Source organism: Zootoca vivipara, chromosome 6 (genome assembly GCF_965207765.1).
Source record: "Zootoca vivipara chromosome 6, rZooViv2.hap1.1, whole genome shotgun sequence".
NCBI classification, from domain to species: domain Eukaryota; kingdom Metazoa; phylum Chordata; class Lepidosauria; order Squamata; family Lacertidae; genus Zootoca; species Zootoca vivipara.
In genome coordinates this window covers 14,132,889-14,157,838 of record NC_142589.1, presented here as the reverse complement: position 1 = coordinate 14,157,838, position 24,950 = coordinate 14,132,889, and the positions used below count along the sequence as shown (strand labels likewise).

Below are 24,950 nucleotides of genomic sequence, written 5' to 3'. Positions count from 1 at the left end.
ATAAATTAAGTATGGTACAGTTTAACCTACAAGGTTAAACTGCATATCACTATGGCTTATTTTCGGGGTATGGCTTATATTCCTTGAATGCTTAAAAATCCTGCTATGGCTTATTTTATGGCTATGTTTTATTTTAGGAGAAACAGGGTATCTAGCAATGGAAAGGCAAGCAGTGAAACCAGCTCCTTGCCTGTGCTTGTGTGTGCACGCACGCACGCACGCACGCACACACACACACACATGCACAAACACAAGTCCGTGTGCATGCTCTGGAGCCTCCCCTTCTCTTATATTGGCTACAATTTTCTCTCGGGGAGGCAAACCATGGGAAATATATTAAACATGCGTCCAAAACAGGGAGGATCACCTTCTAAAAAGAGCAAATATTGCTCGTGGTCAGCACTCTATGAAAATACATGCAACTCTCCCCTCCCCAGTGTTCTGCCCCCACCCAGCGTGTCCAGGAAACAGAACCCCAGATACTGTAAACAGATATACACAGCCTCAGTTCTTTAATGGGAGAGGAGGGAGGGGAGTGGTGGTTTCAGTTCTACCCCAATGGGGATAGCAAACTGCTACACTTGGAGGTTATGTTACCGGGGGGGGGGGAGGTCACCCTCCTCCTGTGATGCTGGGTGTCCTGGGCAACGTGGATCCTGCTGGAGGGATGCATCATGGGCTCGGTGTTTAGGATCCTTGAAATATTAAAGTCTTGTCTCCCTTCCTGTCATCACTGGCAGGACTGTGGTTTTTCTCCAACTATAGTCCTCCTCAGAGTAGAGCCACTGAAACTGATGGACGTGACCAAGTTAGGCCTACTTACGTTAGCCATGTCCATCAATTTCAGTGGCTGAGGAGAACTTAGTTGGGATACGACCCACTCATTTGTTTCAAGCTGTTCTGAATGTTGTTGTTGTTTTTAATTGCTGCAACCAACCCTGGAAACTTATGGCTAAGGGTGGGGGGCAAGAAACTGAAATGGTGATGCTGGAAATTCTGCTAGAACAACACACTTTTCAAGAACGATCAAACCATCACAGAGCTTCCTACCCAGTCTGGAGCCTGTTCCTACAATGCTCATGCACCAGTTTTAACCACTACCCACTGCTGCACTAAAAACTGGTGTGTATCACGAGGTGTCACACAGAAGAGACACCTTCCTTGAAATGGCTCCGGGTGGCAACAGAGGTGCAAAAAGTAATCTAAACTGGAGGGCAAAAATACCCCACTTTGCACGATTCTTTGTCCTCCCTGAATGCCAGCCCTCTTCCAAAACAGTCTGCTAGAATGGAGAGCCTACTGAGCTCAAGGACGGATTATAACAGTAAAAGGAGTAGAGAGTGACAGAGGACAGTGAACTCGGGAGACCTCACTGCAGTCAGAGGGGGGTAGGGATTACACAGACCCCAGCTTAAGACGCATGTTAAGGACAAGTGGGCTTGTATTTGAGATCCTGAGTGCCTCTCTAGTCTGCTCCAAGGCTCCCTTGCATAACTTCTCCTAAGCTGGAAGCTCAGAAACGCGGCTTCTGATAAGTGACCCCTGACAGGAGGAGGAGCTGCACTGAGTCCATGGCAGGAGAGGAGACCCTTCTTTTAGTGCAGGGGACCCTGCTGGCCTCGCAATGCTCCGAGTGGTTGTATTAAAGGCATTTCCCACCAGAAATGTGCTTCGCAGTATCTCTTAGGTTTGCCCTTAAAACGTTCCACAGTGTACATTTTTTTCTCGTTTGGGTGAAGAGGATCAAGGCCAAGTAAATAAAGGGACTTCCCTCCACAGGTTGGTGGTGGTTCAAATTCAATATGGTCCTCTCTGCATCATACTAGCGCTGAGTGCATCACTTCAGAATGCTCCTGTAAAAATGCTAGCGTTTTTTTAGTCTGTGTGAAAAACAACAAAAGACTTCCTCGAACTTGAAAACTAACATATGAGGGACAGAGATTCCAGCTTAGCTCCCCCAGATACACTACTTTTTTTTCATTTGCTGGGAAAAACACACACACACACACACACACACAACACATAGGCGGCCCCTCCCCATCCAGCTCAAAAAGAAATGGACAGCACACACAGCATGGAGCAAGCCACCGCTATAGACTCACCTTGATGCAGCGGGTCCTGTTGATGGAGGTGTAGATGCGAGTGTATGTGCGAATGTTGGTGATGATGCGGTGTGACGTTGAACATCTGCAGTCGGGCCAAGGGGTCGTTGGTGAGTGATGCCATACGCTCCGCATGTATCCTCTCGGCGGCTAGTCTGTCCGGGTAGCTCATTTCAGGCCGCAGCTGGGGGCCTGCCAGAGCGAGTCTCTCCCGCTCCAGGGGGTTCAAGCCCGGGTGGAAGGATGCAAACGGGTGCGGGCCCGCCGTAGGGGGGATAGTGAGGGCGCCGTGGCGGGCAAAGTGCTCCATGGGGTTGGTGGCGGGGTGAAGCGCATCGAGTTCCGGTGGCTTCACCTCGAAGCCTGGCTTCATCCTCTCCCGCAGCTCCCTCTCCCGCAGCTCCCTCTCCCGCAGCTCTCTCTCCCGCAGCTCCCTCTCCCGCATGGTGGGGTCCACGTTGTAGAGGCCGGGCATGTGGTAGGCCAGCAGAGGGTCGGTGGGGTTGAGGGGCACGAAGAAGGGGTGGTTGCGGTTGGTGGGGGACATGACATGAGGGCGCGCATACTCGCTGAGGGTCCGTAGCGCCGGCGTGTCGGGTCCAATGTATGGGGGGACGGCAGCGATGGTGGTGGGAGGAGGTTCGAATGACGGCCTCATGTGAGTTGGGCCACTCAGCTGGGATTCTCCAAGACGTCCTTCGTGTGACGAGCTGGATGATTTCTGCTGTACCGAAGAGGGGAGAAGAGTTTAGATGGGGAACTGAAAACTGGATCAAGACCTCACACAATCTTTCCTTCACAGGGTTGCTCTCTCCCCTGCAGCAATGAAAAAGGTCTCCGTGCCACAGCACTGGTAGCCTAGGTCTACCCACCTGCAGCATTTAGGGAGGAAGGCGAGGATTTTCAGAGACACTCAGAAAAGAAGCTTTGATCATTTGCAAGTGTTGGGGGAGGCTGCAACCCTCCAGGTGTAACTGGGTGACAAATCCTGACATTCCTGACTGTGAGTTGTCATTCTGCACTGTCTGAATAGTCCACAGCTTGCCACCCACCCTGAACCCTGGAACAAAATTTCTCCAGCTGCTGCAGTTCCAGGAATTTTATAGCCAAAGCTCCTATTCGACTGTGGAATTAAGAGTACAAGAAGAGTAGCTGCTGGAACAGGCCAAAGGACAATCTAGCCCAGCATCCTCTTCTGACAATTGGCCGCCCCTATGACCTAATAGGAAGCCCCCAAAGCAGAATTTGAGTGCAGCAGCAGCACTCTTCCCAACTGGGATTCCCAATATATGGAATTCAGAGGTGTATACTTCCTCTGACAACGAAGGGAGGGATGAGCACCCAAGCTTCCATTGCAGGATCAAAGGTGGTCCCCCAACCAAGTTGACACAATGCTAATTCAGGGCACCTGCCCTCTGCCAGTCTCTTTTTGCATGCCAAATAACCGTCTGAATCATGCGATCTGAAGTGGAGGTGAAGGGGCAAAGAGGAAATCCTTAATTCAGAGCAAGGGAAGAGGAAGGACCTGCAGGCTGAGGAGCGGCCAGCCTCAGATCGCTTCACACAGGAGCATCAACATGCCCCCTCTCAAGGCCACAGGGGAGCAGCGAAAGCCCTCACATGCCAGGCCTGTGGAAATGCAACTGGACATCATGCAACCGCAGCCTCCGTTGGGCTCGAGACCCGCCTGGATCACCCCCTCACGGCTTGACAGACAGACAAACCTACCGCCGCTCTTTCAGCTTCTCTCTCACGCTCACGCTCTCTCTCCCTCTCCTTTTCCTTCTCTTTCTCCCGCTCCCTCTCTTCTCTTGCCTTCTGCTCCGCCTCCCTCTTGGCCTTCTCAATGGCCTCCTCACGCTTCTTGGCCAGCTTGGAACCTGCCAGCGGCGTGAAGTACAGGTCTGTCCTCGCGCAGGAGTTGTAGCCGCGGTCCAGGTGCTTGTAAAACCTGGCAGCAAAGAAATCGGATGGGGTGGGGTGGGGTGCAGGGAACGGGGGACACAAAGCAACCATAAGCATTTTGAGAAGCAGGAAGCGGAATGAGACACCCCCCCCCAAACAGCCAGGAAAAAGTACCTTATGCAACATATGGGGGGAGGTGGAACTCTGGTAAAACTGGTAAATCAACAGATGTCAGGAAAATAAATGATTAGAAAACCATGCAGGAGAGGAATACTACCTAACTCAGAGAATCAAAGTAAGTTTTTAATATACATATATACTGTACACACACACACACACACACACAAAATGATTAATCCAAGAGGACAAATCAATATCCAAATATGCTTTGGTCTCTGTAATCTTTCAAGAGAACATTCTTTTTAATGCTCTTGAGTGTTTTCTCTATGTAGAAGTAAAACAGGATCTAAAGAGGTGTTCTACAGCCTCAAAATGCTGTACATACCCGGCTCATAGCTCACCAATTTTCCGTGCACCTTTTTTTTAATAGTTTTCGGGTTGTAGCAAACTGGGGAGATTTTAGAAGACCCTTATTGCTAGGATGGGGAGGAGAAAGAGACTCTGTGATGCTGCTGCCATTTTAGCAATTCCTCTGTGATCCTGACCCTCAGTGAGCCCCTTTAAGGCAGGGGTAGCCAACGTGGTGCCCTGCAGCTCCAATTCCTATCAGCCCAAGCAAGAATGGACAACTGTTAGGAATGCAGGAAGCTGCGAGGCCAATGGCACCTGCAGGGCAGCATTATTGGGTACACCAGTTTTAAGGGGATCCTATGCTTTCCTAAGAAGGCAGCCTTATCCACAGCTGCGGATGTTCAAATTACCAAACCATCGTCCAAAAGTGGTGGTAGTGAGGGAGTTATGGATGGGCAGAGGTGGAAAGAAGTCCCGTTAACTTTTATACAGGTGGCAGTTTCCCCAAAGCTGCCCACACCCTCCCTTACCTAGCTGACTCGCTGGCATGGCTTGGCGTGTCCACCACTGTCGGCGCTGGCGATGGGCTCCGGGGTGGGGGAGGTGGGCTTTCCGGCTCCTCCGCCTCATCCGGAGCCTCTTCCTTGATCTGGATGGGTGGCATCGTGCAGGGCGTCACCACGGGGACGTTCCCACTGCAGGCTGCCGACGTGGAGCCTGTTGCCTGAGGAGGGGCGGCAGGCATGGAAGGCGGCGTGGAGGTCGACGGGCAGGAGGGAGGCGTGATGGGTGGTGGCCCCCCAGGGACAAACGGGTGCTGGGGGAAAGGGGGTTGGGGAGGTACCTGGTGGAGGCTGGAGGAGGAGTGGCTGGTAGAGGGAGGGAGGCCCTGGCTTTGCGTCAGGACAGGGGGCTGCGCTGGGGAAGGCTGCAGCGGCTGGCTCTGGGGCATCAGCTGCAAGGGAGGAGGGTGGGCGGAGGGCGGGTGGTGCGTGGAGAGGGAGCTGAGCGGCTTCAAGGCTGGCGGTGGCGGGAGGTTGGAGTTCATGGAGAATGGTGAGGGCCCCGCAAGATGCTTGTGGGACGGCGGCATGGGGAGCTGAGGGATGGGGGTAGTTGGAGGCGGCTTGATGTGAGGCATCGTCAGAGGGGCTGGGAGGAGGGGCTGCTCTCGTGGCGGCGGGGGCTGCTGCTGCAGCGGAGACGGCGCCTGCAAGGGGGGCTGGACCGATGGGACTTGGAGTGCTGCATGGGGATGGGGCACAGCCTGTGGCTGCAGGGAGACCTGAGACTGAGACGAGGACGAAGGCAGCGGGGGAGGCTGCGGCGCGAGGGGGAATGGTTGGGCGGGGACTGGGTGAGGCAGGAGCGGCTGCGCCTGGATGTTGTGAGGGAGGGGCTGGATCTGGCTGTGGAGCGGAGGCTGTGGGTGGGGCTGTGGGACGGCGGGAGCCTGGGGCTGGCTGGAGGGCACAGTCAGGGGCTGCAGCGGCGGGTGAGGAGACGGCAGCCTCTGTGGGTGCAGCGAAGGGGCCTGCTGGATGTGAGAGTGGGGCGGCACCGGGGCCTGAGGCTGGCTGCTTCCTGACTGGGAGACGGATGGGGAGATGTGGGGAGGCACCGAAGAGGGGAGGCCAGAGGTGGCCGGCAGTGGCAGCTGTGCTGAGACAGGGATGGAGGCGGGTGTGGGCTGGGCCAGGCCATTGGACGCCTGCAAGACTTGCTGCTGGGCGGATGAATCTGAGTCGCTCTCATTGTCCTGGGGGCTGGGGATGCTGGGCGAGGTGCTCCGGTTGTCCTGGTCGATGTCCTTCGGGTCGCTGCTGCCCTCATCATTCACGCTGCGGCTGTCAGAGCTCTCCCCTTCACCTTCGGATGGGGAGTTGGGCCGGCTGATCTCCTGTGGACAAAAAGCATGGAGGAAACCTCTGTGTTAAAAAGGGTGTGGTTTACGGACACTGAGTGGCTTCCCACTCAGGAAGAGAAGGGCTCTAGCAGAGTCACAGAAACACAGTGTAGACAACACTCAGCTATATGGGCTAGTAGTCTGGCTTAGTATAATGCAGTTTCCTAGATCACCAGCCAGGTTTGGGAGTAGGCAACGGAGGGCATTCAGGGCAAGCCCAAGGCACTTATTCCTAACTGTAGAAATTCTAAATCTTACTTGGTATATGGTGTGATCTCACTGGGTAGTTTTCCTGTGTGGCAAGCTCCACTGAAAAGGAAGAAGCTGCACAGCAGCATGTGTTCCCCAGGGTGGCCCACACACAAGAGCCTGTAAGTGCCCTGTGGATCATATTTGCTTGCTTCCCACTCTGCCACCCTTAATCACAGCAATCACTGAATTAGAAGGGACCATGAGGGGCATCTAATCCAACCCCTGGCCATGCAGGAAACCTTTGCCCAAAATGGGGTTCAAACGAATGACCCAATATTGGGACCCTTGGACCCCAATATTACTTTTTTAATCTTTCAAGTAAATAAGGGCCCTGCTGGAGCAAAAGGCCAATCTAGTCCACCAGCTGCCAACAAGGATGCCTCTGGAAAGCCCACAAGAGGGACATTAAGACAACAGTCCTTTTTCCTGACACTGCTCCCTGGTAGAGAGGGTTTGCTGGCTGGACACAATGATGGTTTAAAGGCCTTGCCCCAAAGGTCTATGTCATCCAGAGCCAGCTGAGCTCACAAAAAGAGAGGCACATGCGTGTCAGGGTCTCTCAAACACATCTTTTTCCATGTGATGGCTGGGGGCTGGTGGGAGTTGCAGCCCAAAACATCTGGAGGGAGGCAGATTGGCACAGGCTGCTCTGAGACCTACCTGTGTTTTGGTTTTCTTGGCGTTAATTCGGTCGGGCTCCTCGGTGTCAGATGCTGCCTTTTCTCTCTGTCTCTTGGAACTCTTGAGAGGAGACGATGCCTCCTCTTTTATCTTCTGCTGCTGATGGGAAAGGAGTGGCGTTATTAGGGGAAAGCGACAGGAAAACAAATGGGAGTTCTTGTAGCCTGCCTGCGACGAGCTTCATACAGATGACAACGTAACAGGTTATTTTTCTCGCACAGCAGGATGGGGGAAATTAACGGTGTAGGAGTCAACCGCCCATGCTGTCACTTTTCAAAGCAGATCCATGTGAATTCCAGGGCTCTTTGGAAGCCTGTTTGGGGATTCCACAAGGAGACTGAATGCAGCCTCAGGGGAGTGCCCTAGGGCGTGCCCATGAGGACCATGTGATCAAATGCACACAGGAGTGACCAGCCACATTTAGGATTTTTGTATTAGAACAGCAGGGGTTCCTCAGCAGAATGGGGGAAAGCTTTCCTTAAAAAGTTATTTTAAAAAACAAAGCCAAACCCCACCACTGTAGGGGATGTTAGCAGGGGGGGGGGCTTTAGCCTTCCAGTTACTGCTGAGGTGCAGTTCTCATTCTCCCTCTGGCCATTGACCATGCTTTCTTGGGCTGACAGGAGTTGAAGTTTATCAACATCTGGAGAAGCCCCTGGTCATCCACACCTGGGATAGAGCATTAGACTCTGCTGGAAAGTTCTAGCTTGGATGTTAATACCACCCACCTGCCAAGTCTTGGCCTGAACAGTGAGTTACCAGGAAATGGCCCGGAGAGTATCCACAGGAAGAGCCAAAACTTACCTTGCTGGACTTCTTCACTGAATCCGCCTTGCTGTCATTGCTTGAAGTGCTGGCAGCGCTGGGGGAGTTCCGGCCGCTGGACCGGATGTCTTCGTTGATGGGGGAGGCTCTACCATCAGGGCTGGGTGGCTGCTTTTTGCGACCGCTGCGTAGTGTCGACATCTGCTAGTTTAAAGAGAAGGACAGGAAGCGTGACAAAGGCTGCCTTTGGGTATCCCTACAGAACTTAAGCCTCCCCCACGGAATTTCCTCATGGATGCCATCTTTAGTCAATCACCCTTCCTTTTAGTGGTACTGGCTGGTTTTCACACCAAGGAACTCTCAGAGATGGGTTCAGGCTAAGTTAGCGGACAAGTTAGTCACCAACAGCTTAAGTGCCGTGGATTTCTCTGGGCCCAAAGCATGGCTAGCTGGGTCTGGATCCAATTCTCAGAACACAAAGTCAACTCCTTTGTGCTCCCCCAGACCCCATTCCCAGCTGTGGGCCCTGCAGATGCTTTGGATTACGACTCTCATCACCCAAGCTAGCTGTGGATGGGACTCATCTAGAGAGCCTCTGTTGGCAAAGGCTCCCTTAATATCCTAAGCATCACCGGCAGGAAAACAGGGCACTGCTCTACAGACACCCTCAATTCTTCTCTTTCAGCTTTGGAGGGCTGTAAGCACAAGGCCACTGGTGTTCCCCCCTCAGAGCGGGGCAAAACACAAGATGGACGCCCCATTGTTTTTGATGGTCCGGGCCACAAGGAAAGAGAGGAGGCACAATGATCAAGCTAATCATGTACACCTAGCATGTTTACTCACAGGGTAACCACTGGCATGTTACGTATTTATAAGCCCATCTGTTCTGACTCTCCTTTTCTTCTCAGCTCAGGAGCAAGACACCAGCCTGGACACAGAGCAAAACCTATTGCACTGAATTATTGCAGCCTGATGGAAACTGGGCAGCTCAACAAAAACCTGGACCAGTAACACAAGGCCTCTGTGCTCTGCATTTCTTGTGACATTTGGATACAGCCAGAGGAAGGGCACCCGCCTTGCTTCTCAGATTTTAATAGCTTGCCCATGTTTTTTCAGCCTTTTTCTGAGCTGTGACCCATTCATTCCATCATGCATGTTAAAGATTTATTTTCCTGCCTATGGATGATATGCTTTGGCTGCTGTTTTATTGGGTGTGCTTTAAAAGTTTATTGCATGGATTTTACTGTAATGTAGTATCTCCCACCCCCCATGATTTTATGTTGAACTTTGTGCTCTTAAAAAAATGTCTCAGTCACTTGAAGTCTACTAATGCGGCAAATGACTAATGAACTGGAATCACCATCTTCATGTTCTTATGAAAAAAGAATTCATGTAATCTAAGTTTAAAAAAATACACTGAAATAATAATAGTAATAATAATAATATCACAGCCTTTAAAAGTATTGTAAAAATAAATTATTATTATTATTTATTATTATTCCATCTTATATAAATCATTGGTATAATAAAGGTTTTTTTTAAATATAGAGACACAATACAAGAGAGCTGGGTGCGGAAGAGCAGATCTTGGAGGGTGGGGAGAAAAGCTTGGGGGCAGCCCATGGTTTTCCTGAAAAAATTGTGAATGGCAGATTTCTGCTGTGCTGGGAAGACTATGCAGCAACAATTAGCAGTGTTTCATCTGTTCCCTTCCTAATTTAGCATCTGTCTGGATAACTAGAGATCATTAAAAGGAAGAAAAAAAGAAAGAAAAAAAGAAAGAAAGAAGATGAAGCCAAATCAAGGAGCCGACAGTGGAACCTGACAAGGTGTTTGGCAGGTATCTTGATGCGACAAAAAAAGGGGGCTGCTTAGACGTAAGCAAAGAGGAAGCTCAGTGGCCAACAACCCCAACCAGTCAGTGCTAATGAGAAGCTGCACCTAAAACATTATTCCACCTTCCTCTGCCTCTGATGGCGTTGAGAAGGGGAGCCTGTCTGTTTTGCTTAGAGGGGAAAGTTGGTTGATGAACAGATCCTCAAAGCGGTTCCAAACGCAAAAACACACATTTGGCAGCTTTTCTGAAACTGCTCATGGATGCTACACAAAGAGGAATCCTGGCAGCTCAGTGGTTAGAGCCTCTGCTCTACATTCTGGACATCGCAGGTCGAATCTTCAGCATCTCATAGCGAGGGCTGAGAGAGACTCCGAACTGAAACCCTGAAGAACCAGTGCCAGGCCTTTCTGAGCTAGATGCACCAATGGGCCTGACTCAGTATAACACAGCTTCCTGTGTTCCTAAGCCCTTAAGGAAAGGGCCACAGCTTAGATCATCAGCTTTGTGTGCAAAAGGCCCAGCTTCAGCATCTCTTGAGCTGCTGCCCATAATAACAAGGTCGTGCTAGATAGATCAATGGCCTGACTTGGTAAAGGCAGGTTTATGTGTATGATTCATATCTCTACATCCCTTTCCCCTTAGGTGGGAAGGCTGCCTCAACAAATCACTGATGGTCAGCACTGGGAAGACAGCCTCTTGGCAAGACACAGCTACTTTACTGTGCTCCATTAAGACTACCTCTAAGATTGGCCATCAGCGAGAGCAAGAGTGAGAGAGAGAAGGTGTTTCACAAGGTGTGTATCTGGTACTTTGATTCAGGACTCAACAGTGCTCAGGCCCAGAAGCTGTTACTTTGCCTACAGCTTGCTAGTGAAGTTGCAGGGCTGGTCTCAGGCAGCTTACCGAGCCTCGACTCCGCCTTGTCCTCATGCTATGCTTCCCGCTGAGCCCATCATCTTCCTCTTTGACAGGCTTAAACATAAAGGGTGGCGGATCCACTGGCTTCTCGATGGGGGGAAGCTCCCCGTACTTCTTGAAGTGGATGCGGCAGTCAGTGCACAGCAAGATGTTCTCCCGCCCGCCGTGGTGCCAGTCCTTGGAGGCTGTTTTTGGGGAGGGGACAGAGAGTGTTAGCATTATGAGACACATGGTGTGCAAAGCAGGTGACTAACATATACTTATATGCTCTTTCAAACTGTGCTACAAGGATTTTACTTCTGGCTTGACTTATACAGGCGCTGAAAAAATGATGAAGAATCTTCACAAAGCAGGTGGCAGTTTCCCCTTCCTAGTTCACTTGCAGACAGTTTCCTAGTCTTTCACAAAGGCAAAACCTCCCCGGGTTGCAGGGGGTGGGGTAGACAATCTGAAGGGGGGGGTTGTAGCCCTCCTTTCTGGTCCTGGCAGCTCAAGGTACAGTTTCTTAAACATGCTCACCTAAGATGACAAGGGCTCCTGATACACTTGCAAAAATAGTACAAGGGGTCTAAGAAAACATCCCTGGCTCCGATAAGACCTTGAGTTAAGGTGGGCACTCTGGCAGTGAGAAGAGAACAATATATCAATGGTTGGAAACCTCAGGCCCAGGGCCCAAATGCGGCCCTCCAGACCTCTCTATTTGGCCCTCAGGACTTTCTCCCCAGGCCACACCCCCTGCTCCCAGGCTTCATTCCTCAACAGCCCTATGCCACACCCTCTTTGAGCGATTCTGCCTGGGTCCTCAGAACTCTCATGCCTCTCGCCTGCCTGCACGGAGAGATGTGCATGTAGGAATCTCTGGCTTCTACTGTGCAATGATAAAGAGCCACCTCTGTCACTCTTCCCGCTTTGCCTCTGTCTCCACCCGCCACCGGAATGTGGCCCCTGGAAGGCTGACTGGAAGGGAATGTGGCCCTCAGGCTGGAAAAAGAGTCCCCGTCCCCAGCCCCGTGCCCATGCAAAGGTGCGTACTGGTGCTGAAGCAGTGGCGGCAGGCGTAGCCTTTCAACTCTTGCTCGCTGTCCTCGCTGTCAAAGTCATCTTCACTGGCTGAACTCAGATCCACTAAGTGCACAGAAAGGAGGGAGGGAAGAGAGAAGAGAAGGGTAGAGCAAATAACTTAAGAGTCAGGAAGTTCCCCCTCCTTTGGTGTTGTTCCTCCTGTGGCATTTTGTTGCTGCTGCAGCAGCAGCAGCAGCAGCAGCAGCAGCAGCAGCAGCAGCAGCAGCAGCAGCACAACCATCCATTAAAAAGAAAAAAGAAAAAACTGGAAGGAAAGAGACGTGTAGGGCAGCTTCACGACTAACAGATTCGTTGTGGGTAGCACTTTTAATAGGCTGGAGCCTGCTTCATGTGTACAGCGTTAGCCCAAGTTGGCAGACAAATATTTGGGGGAGGGCAGAGATGAACAGTGAACTTTTCTAGCCCAACCTTCTAATGCAGGGATGGTGGAACAGGCCGCCCTCCCAGATGTTTTTGGATTCCAACTCCCATCGGCCCCAGCCAGCACGGCTTATGGCCAAGGAGGATGACCATTTTAGGCTGCAAAACAGACCGTTGTCTATTCAAGACTATAAGATCCCGCTGAGGCAGGGAGCTGCACCCTGCACAGATGGAGCAAGATAAATAAGCTGATGCAAAGTTAAATCAAGCAATGATGCTAGACTCCCAACTCCCATCCTCCCCAGCCAGCAGGATCAGTGGTCAGGAAATAGGAGACCTGTAATCTAGGTACATGGGTGGCGCTATGGTCTAAACCACCGAGCCTAGGGCTTGCCGATCAGAAGGTCGGCAGTTCGAATCCCCGCGACGGGGTGAGCGCCCGTTGTTCGGTCCCAGCTCCTGCCCACCTAGCAGTTCGAAAGCACGTCAAGTGCAAGTAGATAAATAGGTACCACTCCGGCGGGAAGGTAAATGGCATTTCCGTGCACTGCTCTGGTTCGCCAGAAGCGGCTTAGTCATGCTGGCCACAAACACCGGCTCCCTCAGCCTACAGAGCAAGATGAGCGCTGCAACCCCAGAGTCGTCCTTTACCTTTTTAATCTAGAGACAACTGGGGGGCCACAGGTTCCCCATCCCTGCTCTGACAGTTTATCCCTAAACCACAGTTGAAGAACCTGCAATTTACCCACAATAGGCTGTTGGAATACCTGTTCTGCCATTATAAGGAATAGGTATTTTTGCGTGGAAGCGCCTACACTTTGGAACTCCCTGCCTATTGACAGCAGACAGGTGCCTTCGCTGCACTCTCCTCGGCGCCTGCTAAATGCATTTTTCTTAGACGAGGCTACCCAGCTATGTAGAATATTGATGAATGTTTTAATCTGCCACAGATTTTAATCTTTTGAATGTTTCAAGTAGTTGTTTTTGCCTACAATTTTATTGTTTTACTCCACTTTGAGGATTTTTAAAAAATAGTTAAGTGGTGTATAATTTTTATTAAAAGAAAGAAAGAGCTAAGGTTGGGGGGCCACTTGATCAGATGCACCAAGTGTTTCCCCATTTTCAACAAATACACAGGAGTGAGGAATCTGTGGCTCTCCAAATGTCACTGAACCGCAACTCCCATCATCCCTGACCATTGACTATGCTGGCTGGGGGGTGAGGGGAAACGGAAGTTAAGTGGCACCTGTAGCAGTGGCCGTTCTGCAGGAGCAATGCATTTGCATGTCCATGCCACATAGACTGTGGTGGATTCTCTGGGGTTCTGCACGTGGGGCCTTTGTTCTATGTTGCAAATGATAGAACTGGAGTTAAGTGTGATGTTCCCATGCAAATCGGGGCAAACATAATCGCCTCGACAGCCAAGGCGAAGCTTCGCCTATTATTTCCCCAGCAGCTTATTGCCTGGGCTTCTTCCCGCACAGCACAAAACCAATCGCTTGCTGATCCCAGGCACCTGCCATCCGCAGGGATAATGAACTGAGAGGGCGAGCGCAGCTGAGGGCTTGAACTCCATTTCCCCGGCTGCGTTCGGTCATAGGCAAAGATCCATTACCTTCTGTTTTAGCCCCATGCATCTAAACAAGAGACAAATGTGTTGCTTTTAAGCCTGCTACTTACAGAATTCGCTGGAGGGGGGCCTGGAGGGAGCATTCACCGGAGTGGAAGCTGTTCGGGTTTTAATTCTCCGGAACACTGCTTGCCTCCGATGCCTGCGGTGAGCCCGGGAACTGGCCGCTTCGGGGGTTTTCTTCCAGTAGTAATAGAAGGTGATCAATTCTCCCTGGAAAAGGAGAAAGAATCACAAGGTTTGCCAGAGCAGCATGCAGGCTTCCCACAGACATCTGGACCACCAATTCTAGGAACAGAGTGATGGGCAAGCAGATTTAATCTTACCTGGCAAGGCAGTTATTACATTTAAATAACCCGGGGAAAGAGAAAAGGTGCAGGGGTTTAAGGTTCAGTTATCGGTTGGTTGCACCTGATGCTAGCCCTACTCTAGAGCACACCCACTGAAATGAAAGACCACGACTAACTTAGGTTCATTAACTTCAATGGATGTGGAGTAGAACTTAGCCAGACGCAACCCTGAAATGGGAAACAGATGATCTAAGAAGCTGATTTACACCAGGCCAGACTATTTCCCCACTTAGCCTTGCATTGCCTTCGCCAGCCTGGTTTTGGGCTGGGGCCGAAGGGAGCACCAGCTCCTTCAGGGAGAGCCATTCCCACGACCACACATCTGATCCTCACAGCTAGAGATGTTGGGGAATGAACCCGGTACCTGTTTGCAAGCAGAAGCAGGTGCTTCACCTCCGAGCTATGCTGCTTCCCCCAAAGGGGTGGCTGGAGTGTGTTGGAGAATTGAAGCACAGCTGCTTTCAAGGGGCAGATGGCCACGGAGCACTCCTGTCCCCAGTGGGCGCTAATGATATCACTGCTTTCTTGCTAAGGTAACAGATAAATGAGGCAAATAGTGTCACCGTCTCTGCAAGGGGAATCTGCACACTCCAGTTGCTCTCTCCACATCAAGATGCTTCTACACAAGACCGAGCATGGCAGCAACCCAGCATTGTGGAGAGGGCAGGTTGTATGGGGAAGAACCATGCTGCCAAAGGGAACACAAAGTTGTTGCAGCCTGCTGAAAACCACAAGTCAACCTAAGAGGGGTCTGCAAAGTTAAAACCAGCTGTGAGCTAGATGTCACTGGGGTGTCAGAGGCGGAAGAAGCAGCCCTAATGCAATTATATTTCATTGTTTTATGTAAGCCACTTTGGAGATCCATTTGAAGTGAAAGACAATAAAGATTTTTTTTTTTATTTTAAGAAATTGATTGTCCAAGGAAGTCTCTGCAGAACAGTGCCTAGTTTCTGGGGCTGGGATGGCAAATTAGAAGACTTGGCATAGGCCCCTGCTTCAAATGATATTATACAAGGTAGTCATGCTTCTTTTCCTTTTTCAAGCTGGTACTTAGATTTTACTGTTTTGTATTGGAGGGCATTACCATCACAAAAGGGAGGAACACACAGCTTTATGCTATATATGGATATTAAAAAATAAGCCACCCTAAGACTTGAGGCGGGTGGGGGACACACACCTGAGATTAAAACATATTAAAGACAAGGCTACAGCCACAGCACCCGAAACTGTATTAAAGCAATCTATTCTTTTCTAATCTGAATATATACAGCCACGGTAAGATAATTAGGCAGTAAAAGCGCATGCCAAGAGAAGTCTGTGATAATTCCGCAGCGTAATGAAGCTGGCTTACGTTCAAATACTGAAGTAGATGATATTCAAACTAGCAGATGTAATGTCAAGTTAAAGCGCAGTGTGTGGTTTTAATCTCCTTTCGCTTTGCTTTGAAACCCCATCATTTCCGAGCGGCTTGTCTGCCTCAAGGGTAAAAGGCGCTGCCTCTTTCAAGTTGCAAAGGGAACGGGAGGTGTTCTAAGGAAGCCTCTTGAAAGCCAGCCTCAGAACAAATGCACCTCAATTGCCCACAAGAGAAGGTGATGGTGGCGGGGGGGGGGAGGTCCCTCTTTGAACCTATATGCGATTTAAGAATTCCTATAAACCTCAACCTGTTATGCTCCCTGGGTCACGTCTTGCAGGTCTTTGCACGAGTGAAACTCCCAGCCACAGACAGAAGGCCAGCAGCAGTACCGCTAAGTGGAAATGTGAACCTGGAAAGCTCCTGCAAGGGGTTGGCAACATGGCTTCAGGCTTTTGGAAGATGAGAAATGTGACACCAGGAGCCATGGATAAACAACAGGGAAGCATTTGGTTTTGGAAAGAATTCAGCCTTGTTCTCTGTCTTACATAAACTCTTGGCACTTACTGATCCAAAGGTGTGTGTGTGTGTGTGTGTGTAGGGAAACGGCCACAGCTCAGTAGCAGAGCAACTGTTTTGCATGCAGAAGGTCCCAGGTTCCGTCCCCAGTGGCATCCCCAGGTAGGGCTGGGAAAAACCCCTGCCTGAAACCCTGGAGAGCCGCTGGCAGTCAGTGCAGGCAATGCTGAGCTAGACAGATCAGAAGTCTGACTCAGTTTCCTATGAGTGTGTGTTTGTGTGCTAGCTGTGACTATGCAAGCAAGCTGAATGGAAAATAGGCATGAACATTTACACGTAGGTATGGAGACTGTGTACGGCAGAGCATTACAAACAAGGGATTCTACAGATTGGAGATTATGCATTTTTGCAAGGCAAACACAGTGAGTGGTAGCCAATGTCAGTCCTACTCAGAGTAAACCCACTGAAATTAATCTCCATTACTAACTTGAGACATTAATTTCAATGGGTCTACTCTGAGCAGAACTTAGATGCAACCCTATACTGCAGTTATATATTTGCGAAGCATTTTAAAGTTTTCAAAGCGCTTCATTATCTACTTGGGATCCTTACAACAACCCTGTAAGGTAAGCTTGGTAGGGATGCTGAGACTGAGAGTTAAAGAGTGAGTTCGTTGCAGAAGTGAGATCTAAACCAGAGACCTCCTGAGTCAGTCTCTAAGCTACTGTGCTGTGCAACACCGTGTACATATTTCCCCCAGGGCAATGTGGGAAATTGAGGCAGACACTATGGATGTTAATAACTAGAAAACGTAAGAAGGGCATCCAGATCATTCAGCTTCCTTGACATCTGCTGGTGACCATCCACTGTAACCAACCAATGTGCAAAAAGGGGGGGGGACACCTTTAAAGCTGTCAGTTTTGGCATACCACTCATGTCTAAATGCACAATGCTTAATGTTTATATACACAGAGTATGGATATTACTGACAAGCAGCCCTTAAACACAAGGTAAAACAACTGAGCTCCTGAAAGAGCTGAATCATGGAATTTTCAGGGCATCGTTTGCAGAAAAGCAGCAAAAAGCAGGGTGGTTGGCTGGGGCAGAGAGGAGATCGGCCTGATTAAGCCCCCAACAACTTAACTGTATGTGGGATGGTCTGGAGATGGGTGCCCTGAGACAATGGTCCTATATATGGCCCCGATGAGTATGAATCTAGACCAGAGTTTGGCCCTGATCATGTTACTGTGCTATTTTAGTGGGGAGGAGAGAGATTGGGGTAGATTTTGCTATTGTTTATCCCCCACATCTCCATGATTCCTTGCAAGCCTGCAACTTTTGTCATCCTGTATTCTCACAATATTTTAAAAACAGACCACTCAGCCATGAGATCAGATGCTGGACTAAGTGAGTCTTTGGCCTGATCCAGCAGCCAGGCTCTTAAGTGCTTATGTTATGTTCCTGCTCAATGTGGGAAAGTAGAGAGGATGGAGATACTTGTGGCGGGAACAGTGTGCATAACTCTGTGCCCACAACACATTTTATGCCCTCGCATGGTCTTTGAGCACCTGAGCAAGGGTTTTCTCACCAGGTGCCCTCTGGGAAGCCCACAAGCAGGCCCTGAGTGTGACAGCGGCGCTCTCTGTATCGGTGATACCCATGAACTGATATTCAGAGGCATAATGTCTCAAACAGTGGAGATAGGATCCAGCTATCATGATTAGTGGCCCCACTTAAAGCTGTCTACATTGCATGTACTATTACTACATTCTGTGGTAGCAAATTCCATAGTTTTAACTACGCACTGTGTGAAAAACTTTCTGTCCTGAATCTCCCTGCAGTCTGCCTTCATTGGACAATCCCAAGGAGCTTTGGTATTAGGAGGGTGGGAGGAAAAGTTCTATTTTCTCCATACCCTGCATAATTTTATCATTTTATTCCAAGTACAATTGCACCGTAGATTCCAAGGCATCAGTAGGTTTTACTTTTAATCTCTTTCCTAACGATCCCCAACAGACTCTTTGACACCTGCTGCATGCTGAGTTGACATTTTCATCTGCTATCAAGGACAATCCCAATATCTTTTTCCTAGTCCGCCACTGACAGTTGGTGCCCCATGATTGTATATGTGACATCGGGGAAAGTTGAGGTGGAACAAGTGGGGCTGAGGATGCCAACCTTCACACATTCTTTGGGTGCCTGCCAGCAGGTATTATGTCACTGAGTGATGCATGTGTAGATAAGCGCCCCCCCCCCACCAATATCATCATGCAAAAGCTGGAATGATAAAAGCCCTTAATGAAGATTATGCTGACCTACAACCACAGAACTGTAATGTTGGAAAGGACTCCATGGGTCATCTAGTCCAAGCATCTCCAACCTTCAGCCCTCCAGATGTTTTGGGCTACAATTCCCATCATCCCTGACCACTAGTCCTGTTAGCTAGGGCAGTGTTTCTCAACCGCTGTTCCGCGGCACACTAGTGTGCCGTGAGACGCTGGCTGGTGTGCCGCGACGTGCGGCGACGAGAAGGGCGATTTGCATTGTCATGTGCCTGGCGGCCGCCAATATGCCAACACTGAGCTAGGGATCACCCAGAGTTGTAGGCCAAAACATCTGGAGGGCCACAGGTTGGAGAAGCCTGATCTAGTCCAACCCCCTGCAATGCAGCAATCACAGTTAAAGAATTCTTGGCAGATGGCCATCCAACCTGTTAAAAATCTCAAGTGGAAGAAAGTCTACCACTTTCCATGGCGATAATATAAATTTGGGGAGCTGTGAGAGTGATATTCTCTGAAAACCATAGGGTTCTTGTGAACACGCTACATAGGGTGACTAACACATACTCGAAACTTTCAAGTCTTATTTTAAATGTATTGTTGTTTTTGCATTTTTAACAGTGCCTAATTATCTGATATGTAAATCGCCTTGAGACAGTTATAAGGTAATAAATGCATGTATTACACACATTTCTGAACAAGTCACCTTTCAAGGTCACCATGAAAAATCTAGAATAAAAACACTTAATGAACGATTATTAGGATTACCTCTCTGAAAATCTAAATTTGTGAATTGTGAGAACAACCCTCGGTCCTCCTCTGAAACCCTAAATACACACAAACACATTACGCACACATTAGAAACCTCTGCCAGCAGGCTCAGTGGCACACAAATCCCACCCCAGGCTTTCCTAGTGGCCTCTCCTATCAAAGGCTATCATGTCTAGCAAAGGAATTAAATGCAGGAGTGAAGTGAATCGGAGAAGATTAGCAGCAGCATATTGGTGACTGCCTGGGTGGCAGGAGCTTGAGCACAAACAAAAGGACAAGCCGAGAAAGCTTTGGCTTTCCAAACAGGGGAGGCAAAACAGCTCCCGGCTTCACTGCGAGGGAGAGTCTAAGTCAATTGAACTTTAATCAAACATGCATAGTGTGTGCATGCCACTGAAAGCCCATCCATCGTGCATAAATTCAGGGAACAAAAAGCAGCTGCAGAAATCAATAGCCTACTGAAACATTAACACCGGCAATCATTGATCAAAAGGGCCCTTTATAAAAAGGGCTGCTTTGCAAATTAGCCAGTGGCGTTGGTGTATGGGTTGTTGTTGTTTTTTCCTGCCCACAAGCCAACACAGGAACAGGCATGGACAAGCCTTGCAAAGGCCATTTTTGTTCCTTGCTAATCTCACATGGAAGGAGCCTTCGTTGCCTATTTCTTCCTATCTCTGTGCTGCAACTGTGGCTAGCAGGACAGGATGATTTGACACCCGGTTCCAGGACCGAAGAGACCAAAATTGCCACAATGAACCTTTGTGTTTAGCACAGTTTTTCTAGCTCCAAAGTATGCTCCCAGCCAAGCCAGATTACCTTTAGTCATTTTTTCCTTTAAAAAAAAAATTCATGGCAGTGACTGAGTGTTCCCAGGCAAGAAATACATCAAAGTCACTTGTGAATAAGCCTCAGCATCAAGCGTGATTTTGTTCCGATTTCATCCTAGCCAACTCGCCATGGACCAAAAGTGCTACTCAGATTGGAAAATGCTCTCCAGCCCTCTTCCATTGTGATGGGCTACCAACCTCAAAAAGTTTCCCCCAATCGTGACTCTGTTCTACCTTTTGTTCAGATTCTGTCCCAATGCCCTCCCCTTTATGCTGTGCTTAATGGGGCAACTAGGGAGCTCTCTGCAACTTTGGGGGAAATGGGTAGGGATGGTGGACCAAGGAGTCAGCAATGGAGCATGCAGCCCCAGCGCTTCACAGATGCCACTAAATCAGGGCTGGAGAACTTGTGATTCTCCAAATGCTGCTGGAGCAGATGGGAGTTGGGAGTCCCACAACATCTATTGGAGTTAGGAGTTCCCCTCCCCTGCACTAAATGATCCCCCACATGCCCTGGGGATTTCTGCCATGAGACCTTGGCCATTGCCCAATCTTAGAACCCTGCTACAGGCGAGTGGGGCTTGCTGTTCGGTGCCATCCACCACATCCCATGAGGTCCCTGTGACATGAAAAGTGGGCATAGACCGCCCTTGTCACACACTATGCAGTGATGGCTGTGTGACACAGGGTGGCAATGTCAACAAAAATGAACCTCATTTTCTGAGCTCTAAAATAAGAGACAGGTAAGAAAGGGGGAAGTTCCAACACTTCCGCTCCTCCCCACCCCCCAAACAACCCAACCGATCATCACTGCTGGTCAAGCTACCATTTCATAAGCAGAAAGAGCAAGTATTTCATGTGGTGAGAGATAATGCTTCTGTGTGGCAAGGCACACAGAAGGCACATGATGATGTGGGCTCGATTATGGAGGATGTGGCCTGCTAGAGGATGAAATTCTGCCTGTGGGGCCATTTTTTTTTTAAAGAAACAGTGTCTATCTGTCAATCAACTGGTGCCACTTCAACAGGAAGATGACATCAGGTGATGGGCAAGGTTTGATTGTGTTTTGGCTGTGCAGGTTAATTCCCCAGATGGGAAGACACGCATAGCAAAAGCCCAATGCAGGGCTGTTTGAAAGCCCTTTTGCAAACAACCGCTTGGTGTTCTTTAAACCTCTGATATTTGAAAGTTTATAGCATAAATACATTAGTGTTTAATTAACAGTGCTGCTGGTTTTGGTGCTACAAGAAAACTGTTTTAGAATCCAAAGTTCACTTGGGTGTAACTTTCCTCAACCTCAGTGCCATGAATGAACAGATAAGCACACCATGTTTTCAAGCTAAGAGTGTCTAAATGGCATCACACCAAGGAAGAAAATAAAACATCTAGGACTGAGACCTACGACGACAAGGGAAGACTTATCACCAAAGATGCCAAAGCATGCACCAACACAACACTGTACCGTAACTCATCCCCACATAACAACATTTTGGAGATCCCGAGCCATAAGGTGGTTAGATTGGTCTCAACTAGGGCCAGGGCCTTTTCAGTACTGGCCCCAACTTGGTGGAATGCTCTCTCACAGGAGACCAGGGCCCTATGGGATTTGACATCTTTCCGCAGGGCCTGCAAGACGGAGCTGTTCCGCCTGGCCTTTGGGCTGGACTCAGTCTGACCCCTATGTTTTCCTCCCTTATGGTTTTGATTTGTACTACTTTAAAATGAGGCTGCATTTTAAAATTCAAATTGTATCTTAACCCGTATTTTAATTAATTGGTTTTTTTTCCTTTTACGTCTTGCATTTTCCAGCTTACCTGGGATCAAATCTATTCACCTAGCTGTAGACCTTCCCCAAGGGGGTGCTGTTCTACAGCAGATGCAACATTTGCTTTAATTCAGCCCCTCTTTTTCATGATAAGGGTGTAGGATTCACCTCTTCATTTCTCTGTGACTAAATTAGATGTGAAACATTTTAATGCCACCCCTCCACTTGAGGCGGCCTACAAAAGCGTAAACAGAACATTATAATCCCCCAAACAGGTGCAATGTTTGTTGGTCTTTAAGGTGCTAAAAGGCTTCTGGTTTTTGTCCACATCTCCATTTTCTATTTTTAAGTGCCTGGATTTCCCTGGAACAATGAAATGCTGGGCCAAGCGGGGTTTTTTTTTAATAAAAAAACTACTCCACCTTGAGCAATTCTCGGCTTTAAGTGTTGCCTGCCTTGCTTTCTTGCACCTCCTTATCCTTATCGGTGGTTTCTCAAATGGAAAATACACAGTACAAGCTGTGCTGGTGCATTTATGTTTCAAGTCTTGCCTTAGGTAAACACAGGATTAACAGTGTGTGCTGTGGAATCTAAGGGGCTGGAACGGAAGAATCACACACACACACACACACACACACACACACACACACACACACACACACACACAGCCCGCCACGTGAATGCATCAGCTTACCTTTCAAGTACCTCTTATGGCATCACAGAGCAAACAAGTCCCTAATAATTGCTCTTTAATTTCCCGAGGGCATAACTCTACCAAGAGGAGGAGGGGAAGAAAAGCAGAGAGAGGCTGAGATGCAATGCGCAGCCGTAATAGGACTCCGCAACCAGTCAATGGATATAGTGATCGTGGCTGGATGATACCAGAAGCATCATGGTTCAAGTTAAAAGAGGGAAGAGGAGACCACTGAATTTCTGGAATGAATTGGAAAAAAGCTTCTGCATTTATTTGCTCCTGTCAGTAAAAATCATATGTCTGGTGGGAAGAATCTGGGTCTGGCTTGGGATGAGGAGGGCTCTCCAAGGCAGGAAAAATCGACCAAGGAAGCAGCTCTTTCCCCACCCGTTTAAATTGTTCTGCAGATATCCTCTGCATTTATTGAGCATTCTCTTTCTTTCTCTCCAAACCGGGAGAGAAACCCATCAAAATTCATAGTAAATAAAGACTACCTTGGTTAATAAACTCTGAAAATTGAAGTTTGAGAGCTGTGTGGCTGAGGCAGAACTGCAGCGAGCAAGGTTGGCAATTTCCTGGGGAAAACCTGAATCTAGTAATGGATATTAAGGAAGCCTATTCTATTTTTTGGTTACAGCAAATACGAGGTCTTCTTAAGGAGCTCAAGATCAAACCACATTGCTGTGGGGACTGCTGCTGCCTCACCCCAAACAAAACCTTGAAAGTTAACTTTCAGGTTAATGGGGCCTTCAGGCCAAGCACCCCTGTAGACCAAAACCCTTGTCCTAACAGTGGCCAAAGAGATACCTGTGGGAAGACCACAAGAAAGACCTGAGCACAATGGCACTCTTCCTTGATATTCAGAGGCAATGGAGACAGAACATGGTCTCATGGCCAGAACAGGAGATTTATAAAGTTCCTGGTGGGTGGTGATACATAGGTGATGGCTGTGCTTGGCTTGGCAGGTCAACAAGTTGGCCAGGCCTCCTCTGGATTTAGCAAACTGCCTTGCAGGCCCAAGGAAGAAGAATGGAGGAAGTCAAAGGGCAACCAACTTTACAAACCAATTTGTGCTCTTTCAGTGGCAGCTTCAGCCTCGTTTCATTAAGGGGTGATGGTCCTGAGCGTTATCCCCACTTTTTCCTTCACCCACGAGCGTCTGTCAGTGGTGACAAATAGTTTTGTGCCTGTTCTAATTAAGCAGCAACTCTCAGCAGATTGCACAGCAGGGCTGATTAATGACCACCCTGGGTCTGTGGGGACTCGACACATCCCCAGAAATATCTTACTAGGAGTATAAAAAGAGGCATTTAAAGAAACAATTAAGATTTCCTGCAGCATTATAAGAACACATGATTAAAAAATCCCCTCCCCCACCTGAGGCAAAATTGCTTCCTAGGGCATTCCTCCTAAATGTCACAATCTTAGAACGCGCTATAAAACGTATATGTGGGAAATGTTTAAATTACAGCTTTCTCAGAGGGTTCTCTTTCCACTATTCTTAGAAGAAGGTGACAGCTCAAGATTATTATACTTCACTTCTCATTCAAACCTAAATGCCTGACAAGGCTCAACTTACTACCCCTTGTTTAAAAATAAATAAGTGGGATAATTAATGAGATGAAGCTTTTCCTTCAATACTCAGGATCTGACTGCTACATCTGGAGTCATCAACTTCTCATGGTCAGACTGGCTAGTAATCCTAATTTAACACTTTCTACTGTCCCCTACAATATGTAGCTTGACTCACTTGCTGGGATTTGTCATACGTACAGCTGCTCACTGTAGCTTGCTGCAAAGTGTTACCCACCCACCCACCCACCCACACAAACCACTAGCCTTGCATGAACACCACTATGATCTCAAGTTGCTTGGTTTTGTGTATGCCAAATTCCACCTAGAAGAGGGAAGGAACTTTAGCCCTTTAATCCTATCATATTTGTCAATTCAGCATTCAGCAGGATACACATAAAGGGTGGTGTTAGTAGTGACCAAAGAGGTGCGGGGTCAAAGAATCATCCATCTCTCTTGGAATTCCATCCATCATTAAAGGATTTCACAGAGTGAAGCAACAGGGACACAGTTTTCTTCCTTTGCCTGTGGACTAGGAGATGGGATTGTGTGCATGCCCAAAGGATTTAGAGTTTGGCTTTCAGCAGGGAACATAGTGAATATTTGTAAAAAAAAAAAAACAGGCCAACAAACTACAGTGATAACTCTGGTTGCGCACGGGATCCGTTCTGGAGCTCTGGTCGGATCCCAAGGAATTCAGAACTGAAGGTGCTGCTTCTGCACATATACGGGGTAGAGCATTTCTGCACATGCACACGTGGCAAACCCAGAAAAATACTTCCAGGTTTGCTGCGTTCGCATCCTCAAGGATACGCAACCAGAGGTGTGCGTATCCAGAGATACCACTGTATCTGCAGTTTTGAAGCACCTCTCTCCTCTTCCACTTCCCTCCTAGGTTCTAGCAGAACC

General features: G+C 48.8%; 1 protein-coding gene across 26 annotated transcripts in view; it reads right to left on the bottom strand.

The window, feature by feature from the left end:
- Positions 1–24,950, bottom strand: part of RERE (arginine-glutamic acid dipeptide repeats) — a 339,661-nt gene that overhangs the window by 9,948 nt on the left and 304,763 nt on the right. For 9 of the 26 annotated variants that reach the window (XM_060276215.2, XM_060276213.2, XM_088671569.1 and 6 more), the window contains 8 exons: positions 13,961–14,123; positions 11,870–11,962; positions 10,823–11,022; positions 8,122–8,286; positions 7,297–7,416; positions 5,009–6,378; positions 3,831–4,053; positions 2,103–2,826 (listed from right to left, as the gene is read on the bottom strand). In XM_060276215.2, the coding sequence (XP_060132198.2) occupies positions 2,103–2,826; positions 3,831–4,053; positions 5,009–6,378; positions 7,297–7,416; positions 8,122–8,286; positions 10,823–11,022; positions 11,870–11,962; positions 13,961–14,123 (3,058 nt within the window). The remainder of the gene's footprint in view (positions 1–2,102; positions 2,827–3,830; positions 4,054–5,008; positions 6,379–7,296; positions 7,417–8,121; positions 8,287–10,822; positions 11,023–11,869; positions 11,963–13,960; positions 14,124–24,950) is intronic. The other 17 variants (XM_088671572.1, XM_088671568.1, XM_088671571.1 and 14 more) reach the window with 8 other exon arrangements.